The sequence below is a fragment of the Oncorhynchus kisutch genome, linkage group LG1 (assembly GCF_002021735.2).
Source record: "Oncorhynchus kisutch isolate 150728-3 linkage group LG1, Okis_V2, whole genome shotgun sequence".
NCBI classification, from domain to species: domain Eukaryota; kingdom Metazoa; phylum Chordata; class Actinopteri; order Salmoniformes; family Salmonidae; genus Oncorhynchus; species Oncorhynchus kisutch.
The window spans coordinates 50,429,462-50,439,830 of record NC_034174.2 but is presented as its reverse complement, the minus strand read 5'-3'; the positions used below and the strand labels follow the sequence as shown (position 1 = coordinate 50,439,830).

Below are 10,369 nucleotides of genomic sequence, written 5' to 3'. Positions count from 1 at the left end.
TAACCCCAAGTCATACGACTCCTGAACATCTAATCAAATGGCTACCCAGACTATTTGCATTGTCCCGCCCCCTTTTTACACTGCTGCTACTCTCTGTTTGTTATCTATGCATAGTCACTTCAATAACTCTACCTACATATACATATTACTTAAATTATCTCGACAAACTGGTGCCCCCGCACATTGACTCTGTACCAGTACCCCCTGTATATAGCCTCGCTATTGTTATTTTACTGCTGCTCTTTAATTATTAGTGGAAATTATTATAAAAAAAAAAAAAGATATTAGTATTTATTTTTTAATGTATTTTTCTTCACACCTTGTTGTTTAAGGGCTTGTAAGCATTTACCTGTTGTATTCAACGCATTTGACACATTTTCATTTGATTTGAAATCAAAGATATTCAGTGCCTGTCCGACAATGCAAATAGTCTGAGTAGCCATTTGATTAGATGTTCAGGAGTCTTATAGCTTGGGGGTAGAAGATGTTGAATAAACACCAAGAGGTCAACTAAAAGGTTTCAGCATTCTATACATTTTGTAAGCAAATACAGACCATCACCTGGCGTATGGCCCAGTATGCAAAATTAGAGTACATTGAGCTTTTAAGCTCTTTTCACACTCAGGTTGTACAATGTATTTGACACAATGAGATACATCTGATATTTGTCTGCACAAACATGTTCATGCAACTGTTATTTATTATCATTTAGAAAAACAATCTGTTAAAGTATCGAAAGAAGGCAACATCATAAGGAAGAAATACTTTTTTTCCCCACACACGACTGTATACAAAGGTGTTTAGCAGACAACTTTCCTCTGCTCACTGATTGGACATTGCATAGTCAGTTGCGTGAAAAATGATTGAATTCTATCTCGTACTATGCAATGCAACTGAGATTCAGGCAATTTTTGGGGGTTGACATACAAATCAACTCAGAAAGAACTTTGTTGCGAGTAACTGAAACTGCATCCAGATCATTTCGTTTGACGTCATTTTAAGGGCTCCTTCAATGTAGTCTTGAGTTCCTCCATGGAATGAAACATGACACTTAAATTTGAGGAAAGTCTCTCTATTCCTGCTTTTTTAAACTTTTGATATTTAAACTGCTGTAAAATGTATAAGTTTCAGCAAAATTAGGTCGTAGTCATATATTTATTACCAGTATGTCTTATGCTTATACCTTATAATCCTGTGCAGCTTCATCTATGGGACAGAACTTGTGATTTGCATGTTTTTTGTTGTTGTTTGACAACTCACAGGCTGTTTATCATTTGGACAGTACAGTTTGAGTTTTACTCTGTGCAGAATACAGAGCACCCCAGACCTGCTGAAGCTCTCTGACTCCTCCCGTGAGAAAGCCTCACACAGTTTCTTTAAAATCAGATTACAAGGAGGTTGTCCTGTTGAGGATCTTCTAGAAATGGGAATGTCCAGAATTCATTGAGACGGTCTTTACATAAGCTATGGCTACCCGACACAGGTGGTCAGGATCCCTTAAGATGTTACAGCACACAGGACAGGATAAATCCTTTTCTTGGAGAGAATGTTTGGAAGACATAAAAAAAACTATCCTAGTCACAATCCTCTGTCATGGCCTCTGAAGGGAGGAGAAATGCCTAACATTAGGCTACTTCACGTTTGTTTAGTCAGACGTGCTTTCAAATCTCAGTATTGATGCCATTTCCTCTTTGGGGGTTGATTTCTTGTAGTCGTTGGAGTACGTTTGAGACCTGTATCGCATTCTATGTCGAACATAGATAGCAGGTAAATTACACCTGTAGCTGATACAAGATGAATGTTAGTGTGAGCCGGGGGACTTTATCCTGGAATGTTGTCACGAGTTCACATGAGTCAGTCACATGAATTGTTAAGTATTTTATGTCTTGATGATGACTTATCACTGGCCACAACCCTCCCCCAACTCTCTCTCTCTCACACACACACACACATAAAGCACATACACATATTATGGGATTTTCCAGTCAGAACATACTTTTCTGTCAATGGGAAAGGATGCAATTAACAAGTCTTTGTTTGGAATGTTCACAAGGCCCAACAAGTATTTTTATTCACAATTCCCAGCTTTAACAAATCCATAAATACTGCCCATATAAAACATAAGTAGTTTGTAGGCCTGATTAGACCCAAAGATGTATTATTTACTGAATATTCCTCTGGTTGAGCATGATATTACTGGTGACCCAGGCCAAACCCTGGGCCGTAACTCTCTTGCCCCCTCTACAGACTATTTACAATTTAAGCCGCAATATTATAGCCAGGGCTAAGAAAGCAATGCCATCATGTACATGCAGCAAAACCACACTTACAGCAGAGCTAGCTAGCTAAGCTAATGGGACGAAAAGGACGGCGATTAGAACGTTTTGCCTGCTATAGTATGTCATGCAGAATCCGAGATTCGTCTTCTACATTTAGGGACCTGCCTGTGGGATTGCCTTTTTTGGTTACATTTAGCTAACAGCCAGCATAAATATGCTAGCGTTAGCTGGCTAGCTAATAGCTAGCTAGGGACTTTTGCTAGTTAGGACGAATATCAACACCCTCAGCTAGCTGTTGAAAGCAGAAGCGAAAACGACAAATACATGCCTATTATCGGATTTATTATTTGTTAGCAAGCTACGTAGGAAAGCACTTCGGGAAAAGCTAGCTGCCATGCTTCTCTAATATATGCAGTACGCTAGCTGTTCAACTAAGCTAGCTGATTAATTAGCTTGTTTGGTAGCAATGTCTTTCTTTTGCCTAGCATTTCGGCATGCATGTTTTTGCAATTCCACGTTTAATATGTCTGTTGGCAAAATTGCTACTGAATTGTATTACCACGAGTAGCTAATAACAGCATCATGTAAAGAGTTTGACGGCACGTGCATGTACCGGATAAGAACCCCTGTTTTAGCTATTTCTCCTGCGAGTGGTCCTATGGTGTAATGGTTAGCACTCTGGACTTTGAATCCAGCGATCCGAGTTCAAATCTCGGTAGGACCTCGTCATTTTGATTGAAAATATCCTAACAGTTACACAAATATTATGGACAGTGAAATTATTGGTAGTTATCTCAGATGTGGATTTGTTGTCTCCTGTCAAAAGGTAAAATACAACAGTTGATGGGTCTTCTGTACTAGGGCCCCCCAAGTTTTCTAAGCAAAAACTACTTTTTTAAATCATTTTTATTTTCATTTTAAACATAATAGACTGTAAAACAGGCAATCTGCTCCAATTGATTTTATTTTAATACATCTTCTAAAGTATTCCCCAACATAATAGACGTGATCGTATACAAACGTAGGCAAGGTTTGAAATTATGTTTTAGTCAAGCATATTTTGGGTTTGCGGTCAAATTTGCAGTCTCCAAATTATTTGTTATTATGTTCCAGCCCCCGTCCATCCCCTCAAGAAAAAAATAGGCCCGCAGCTGAATCTAGTTGATGATCCCTGCCATAGATACAGTGCCTTCAGAAAGTATTCATACCCCTTGATTTATTCCACATTTTGTGTTACAGCCTGGATTCAATTTATTTTTTTTTCCTCACCCATCAACACACAATTCCCCATAATGATTAAAGTAAAAAAGCATGTTTTAAGAAATCTTAAATACAGAAATATCTATTTTACGTAGGTATTCACACCCCAAGTCAATACATGTTAGAATCATCTTTGGCAGCAATTACAGCTGAGTTTCTGGGTAAGTCTAAGACATTTGCACATCTGGATTGTACAATATTTGTACATTATAATTTTTAAAATTCTAATAAGCCATTTTCAAGTCTTGCCATAGATTTTCAGACTGATTTAAGTCAAAACTGTAACTAGGCCACTCTGGAACATTTAATGTCACCTGGGTAAGCAATTCCAGTGTATTTGGCCTCATTTTAAGTTATTGTCCTGCTGAAATGTGAATTTGTAACCGTGTCTGTTGGAAAGCAGACAACCATGTTTTCCTCTAGGATCTTGTCTGTGCTTAGCTCTATTCCATAGTTTTTGTAATCCTTAACTCCCTAATGACAAGCATACCCATAACATTGTGGCCACCACCATGCTTGAAAATATGAAAAGTGGTACTCAGTTATGTGTACCCCCAACATAACTCTTTGTATTCAGGACAAAGTTCATTGCTTTGGCACATTTTTTCCCCAGTTTTACTTTAGTGCCTTATTGCAAACAGGATGCATGTGTTGGAATATTTTTATTCTGTACAGGCTTCCTTCTTTTCACTGTCATTTAGGTTAGTATTGTGGAGTAAATACAATGTTGTTGATCCATCCTGTTTTTTCCTATCACAGCCATTAATCTTTGTAAATGTTTTAAAATCACCTTTGGCTTCATGGTGAATTCCCTGAACGGTTTCCTTCCTCTCTGGCAATTGAGTGAAGACGCCTGTATCTTTGATGGGACTGGATGTATTGATACACCATCCAACTTTAAGAACCAGCTATCTGAGCAGCTTATCGATCGCTGCAGCTGTACACATCCCATCTGTAAATAGCCCATCCAACTAAATAACTTATCCCCATATTGTTTATTTTGCTCATTTGCACACCAGTATTTGTATTTGCACATTATCATCTGCACATCTATCACTCCAGTGTTAATTTGACAAATTGTAATTACTTCGCTACTATTGACCTATTCATTGCCTTACCTCCTTACCACATTTGCATACACTGTATACACTGTATACAGATTTTTCTATTGTGTTGTTGACTATACTTTTGTTTATCCCATGTGTAACTGTGTTTTTTGTCGCACTGCTTTGCTTTATGCTGGCCAGGTCGCAGCTGTAAATGAGAACTTGTTCTCAACTGGCCTACCTGGTTAAATAAAAATGTTTAAAATGTGACTTGTTGAGCAAATCTCAACTCTTGAACTTATTTAGGCTTTCCTTAACAAAGGGGTGAATACTTATTGACGAGACGTTTTTGATTAATTCGTCAACATTTCTAAAAACATAATTCCACCTTGACATTATGGGGTATTGTGTGTAGGACAGTGACACAAAATCGTTATTTAATCCATTTTAAATTCAGGCTGTAATAAAATGTGGAAAAATCCAAAAGGGTGTGAATACTTTCTGTAGGCACTGTACATGGTTTACCACCACTAAACATAGCTCTAGTATGTTTTTATTGGTTCTGAAGGCCTATTAGTATTTAGGTGGATCTACTAAAATCCCTTGGAAATATCACAACATTTTTGTGAGGTAATTTCAATTAAGGCAGACAGAACACATTTTCCCCCAACCCTTTATTTACTACATTTTCAGTTTAAAATATCAATGTTTTTCTTATACTGCTTTGTTATAAACTTTATCAGAGACTGAAAATATATCATAAACTCCATATGAAAAATACAAACAATAAATCATTCATCTAAATACTGCAACGATTGTCATGTAAAACACTCGATAACAAAACAGCACAAAAAAAGTATACAGGAATCAAACCTCAATAAAATATTCCTTTACAAAACAAAATATGAGTGCTTGGTTGTCTATGGATTCAGCGTTATATATGGCTATACAGTATGTTTGGTTTAATACAAAGCAAATTGCAGGTCCAGGAAATTGGATCATAAAACATGTGGCCCAAGATAATCTCTAGTTCAATCTATTCTGTCATGGTTTTCTTTTATCTTGCTGTAGGATGTTCAGGTACGACTCATCTTACAGTTGACTGCAAGGTTCACTAGCAGGTTGATTTAGTTTACATACAGTATTACATATATTTAGATGTTTGAAAAATACATTTTAGGGGGAAAATAAGATAATTTTCTGATTCTTAATGCAAGGCCCATATCACTTTGGACATGGTGAGCTATGCTCACATTTATTAATCGCTACATTGAAGTGCATAACGCACTATTGTTAAATAAAAACATAAACATAGTGTAGGAAAGTTCTTCTATGGTTTGGAAAATATTGTTTGGGATATGGTGTGTAAATTTAATCTTTAATTAAAAAACATCAGAGTTCATATCAATATAGCATTTAATCAACTCTTCAAATAGCTCTCTTCATATTCCTCTCCATGGGATCACTTGCTTATCCTCTCTTTGGCATGCCAGCCCAATGTAACCACCTCAGTACTGGCATGATAGAAAAAAACATAATAAAGACCATGGTCATGTTCATTAGGGCACGCAAGGGAAAACATTTTAAAAAGGTTTCATAACAGAAAATGAAAATGAGTAAGTCCAGGCTATCCTTTGTTTCAATACATAATGAACACGACCCAGGATATGTTGCCATTCCAGGTCAACTATAAACGCAATAAAAATGACTCCGATTCCATTTCTGACATTCCATTACACTCACACATTTACTATAACCAGCTTCTGTGCTGTTTTGTCCAAATCGTCAAAGAGGTTGACTATACAGAAATTGGGTAACATAATACTGACCAATAAAAAGTGATCTTCCAAATCTGCTTGTGTGCAAACTGGGTAGTCATTGACATTGTACAGGCTTTTTTATAAGGCTTGCCTATTTAAAATTACACATACTTCATAGTCATACGAACATGATTAAATGAAAGGTGATGGCAAACAGTAACTGAATGGACCCCCCCAAAATAATATATATAAAGCTCACCCGGTAGAGGTGGTGTTAATCGACTCACTTAACTGTAGAGGAAAAGCTTAACTCTGTATCACCTTAAAATATATTCTCTAACATACCGTCTTGATGGACATGATGCATGTTCAATCCTGTTCCTCTCCTGGACCAGTGGACAGCTATCTTCAATCATGAACACACACAAACACACACCAATTTGCAGACCCATACCCACCACTTTGTACACACACTCACCAATTTGTACACACAAACACATCGACAAATTTGCAGAAACACATACCCAACTATTATCGCCCACCAATTTACACACTGTGACCCACACACTGTTATCCCCTGTTGTGGCTCTTGCTCTGGGGGGCCCTAGCTCATCTGCGTTGCTGCTGGGGGCCCTAGCTCATCTGCGTTGCTGCTGGGGCCCCAGCATGACCTTGTTGATAAAGTTGACGATGGCCACAGCTGGCTGCTCCGGGTCCATCTCAGCGAACAGGTGACACACGTTCTCGGATGCGCTGCCAGTCCGCCTGGCCACAAAACCAAACACCCTACAGGAGAGAGGGATGATGAGAGAGAAAGAGGGGGGGGGGGGGGGGGGGGGGTGAAAGGAGGTGATGAAAGGGGACCAGAAAAAGGATGGCGTAGGAGATTAGTTCAACAGACAGGTGAATCAAAGAGAACAGGTTTTCTGGTTGTTGTTTTAAGATCTATGATGGTAGCAGAGTTCCCCTTTTCAGTGCGCTCATTGTGTTCTTCTAATGAGAATCACAGATATGAGAAGAACCGTGGGGCATCACTTGACTTTAATTCACTTTTAATGATCTTTCAAGGATCATTCAATGTAAGGATCAATTTGATAAAAAGTAATATTTTCTAAAAGAGGATACTGTTGGATAAATTGCCATGCACACACACAATGCTATCCACACACACAGACAAGCAGAGAGACACACACATGCACTTACTTGCTTGACTTATCAAAATTAGTCCACCTGAAGCAGACAGACAGGCAGAGAGACAGGGACATAAAGACAAGGCTTAGATAATCACATGGATGCACGAGACAGATAGAGCTTCTCAAATACACCAAAAAGAGCAGTCATACAGTTACAGCTGTTGTACTTAACCAGAAAAAAATTATACTATAGTTGCACATTGCACAAACAGGTTTATACTGTACCAGTATTTAGAAACATTAATAGAAGTCCCTTCAAGCTGTAGCAGTCATAATAGCTCAATACAGGGTTAATACTGTTATTAACCCTACAACATTTAGCCAGGGTTGGGATCAATTAGATTTGAAATAACAATGAACGAGATGAATTGACCCCAACCCTAAACTACATTGCAATATCTGTTTACCAAATGAAGCAGTGTTTAGAAATGACAAAACACAAGGTCAACTTCGCTACATAGCTAAAGACCCTTATGGTCTGTATTTGCTCAAACACATAATTTGTTACTGTTCATTCGGTGGTATTCACATAGAAACACGATCTATGTAACAGTGGTTGCATGTAGGCATAAAGCCAGTGTCAGAACCTATCGTTCCATGTGTTGTCTAAAGGTTACTCTAACGTTTGCCTGACGTTGGGCCCACCTCTGGTCCTGAGGCTCCACGCTGCTGAAGGTCACACTGTTGATGGGGTAGTGTCTCCTGAAAAATAGTCTGCATAGAGGAAAAGATAGGAAAGGTGGGTAAAAAGAGATGGGGGGGGGGGCAGTCAGAGGATGATAGTGTGCATACCTAAACAAGCAGATAGCTTTACGGAGGTAAAGTTACATTAAAAATAAATATAACGAATTTGGTTAGTTATGAGAATAGGCGCCAGCAATGATAAACACAAGTTATTCTGTATACTCAAAGAAATTCCATGTGACAGAAATATATCATGTAAAAGTATTTTGACACTATGTTTAAAATCACTTTAAATTGTTTTAAACTTTTAAAAAGTTGGATAAGATTTGAAACACAGGAATCAAGACATCTATCTACATACGATAGCCATAGGACCTGGAATGGTGTTGGATGGAATAGTGGTCGTTTTACAGGCTCGAGACTATCTTATCAACGGGATCTGAATAACTGTAACGTCAGGGAAACTCAAGGGAGGGTGTGTGTGTCTGTTAATAACAAGCTCATACTGGCCGGTGATTTTAATGCAGGAAAAATGAAAAACGTTTTTACTTAGTTTCGACCAGCATGCCACCTGTGCAACAGGAGGTGAAAAAACTCTAGAACACCTTCACTCCACACAAAGAGACACAAACAAAGTTCTCCCTCACCCTCCATTTGGCAAATCTGACAATAAATCTATCCTCCTGATTCCTGCTCACAAGCAAAAATTCAAACAGGAAGTAACAGTGACGTGCTCAATAAGGAAGTGGTCCGATGAAGCGGATGCTAAGATACAGGACTGTTTTTCTAGCACAGAATGGAATATGTTCCAGGATTCATCCAATGGCATTGAGGTTTGAGTTGAGTTTACCACATCAGTCACCGGCTTCATTAATAAGTGCATTGATGACGTTGTCCCCACAGTGACCATACGTACATATCCCAACTAGAAGCCATGGATTACAGGCAACATCCGCAATGAGCTAAAGGCTAGAGCTGCCGCTTTCAAGGAACAGGACACTAACACGGATGCTTATAAGAAATCCCGCTATGCTTTGCGACGAACCATCAAACAGGCAAAGCGCCAATGTAGGACCAAGATTGAATCCTACTACATCGGCTTTGACGCTCGTCGGATGTGGCAGGGCAAGCAAACTACCAGATTACAAAGGGAAACCCAGCCGTGAGCTTTCCAGTGAAGGGAGCCTACAATACGAGCTAAATCCATTCTATGCTCGTTTCCAGGCTAGCAACACTGAACCATGCATGAGAGCACCAGCTGTTACGGACGACTGCATGATCAGCCAATGTGAGTAAGTCCTTTAAACAGGTTAACATTTACAAGCCCGCAGACGGATTACCAGGACGCATACTCAGAGCATGCGCTGGCCAGCTGGCAAGTGTCTTCAACATTTTCAACCTCTCACTGACCCAGTCTAATACCTACATGTTTCAAGCAGACCACCATAGTGCCTGTGCCCAGGAATTCCAAAGTACCCTGTCTAAATGACTATCGTCCCATAGCACTCACATCTGTAGCCATGACATGCTTTGAAAGGCTGGCCATGGCTCACATCAACACCATCATCCCAGACACTCTGGACCCACTCCAATTTGCATACCGCCCCAACAGGTCCACAGATGACGCAATCTCTATTGCTCTCCACAGTACACTTTCCCACCTTGGACAAGAGGAACACCTACGTGATATTGCTGTTCACTGACTACAGTTCAGTGTTCAACACCAAAGTGCCCTCCAAACTCATCACTAAACTAAGGACACTTTCCTGCGACCACACAGAAAGTGATACTGATGCACCAAGTCTAGAACCAATGGGACCCTGAACAGCTTCTAACCCAAGTCATAAGACTGCTAAATAGTTAGTTAAATAGTTAACCAATAGCTACCTGGAATATATGCATTGACCCTTTTTCACTAACTCTTGACTCATCACATAATCTGCTGTTACTGTGGACACCCCATCAAATGAGTGGATTCGGCTATTTCATCCACACCAGTGCAATCGCCATAGACAAACATTGGCAGTAGAATGGCCTTACTGAAGAGCTCAGTGACTTTCAATGTGGTACCGTCATAGGATGCCACCTTTCCAACAAGTTAGTTCATCAAATTTCTGCCCTGCTAGAGCTGCTCTGGTCAACTGTAA

At 39.3% G+C, this 10,369-nt stretch overlaps 1 protein-coding gene and 1 non-coding gene across 9 annotated transcripts in view; one reads left to right on the top strand and one right to left on the bottom strand.

The window, feature by feature from the left end:
- Window positions 1–2,931: 2,931 nt before the first annotated feature.
- On the top strand, window positions 2,932–3,003 carry trnaq-uug (transfer RNA glutamine (anticodon UUG)). The gene has a single exon. It is a non-coding gene; the product is annotated as a tRNA-Gln (tRNA).
- A 2,241-nt stretch (window positions 3,004–5,244) lies between these two features.
- Window positions 5,245–10,369, bottom strand: part of LOC109891762 (tensin-2) — a 75,252-nt gene continuing 70,127 nt past the window's right edge. For 4 of the 8 annotated variants that reach the window (XM_020484268.2, XM_020484250.2, XM_020484255.2 and 1 more), the window contains 3 exons: window positions 8,184–8,252; window positions 7,549–7,575; window positions 5,245–7,131 (listed from right to left, as the gene is read on the bottom strand). In XM_020484268.2, the coding sequence (XP_020339857.1) occupies window positions 6,984–7,131; window positions 7,549–7,575; window positions 8,184–8,252 (244 nt within the window). In that variant the 3' untranslated portion in view covers window positions 5,245–6,983. The remainder of the gene's footprint in view (window positions 7,132–7,548; window positions 7,576–8,183; window positions 8,253–10,369) is intronic. The other 4 variants (XR_004210257.1, XR_004210253.1, XR_004210252.1 and 1 more) reach the window with 4 other exon arrangements.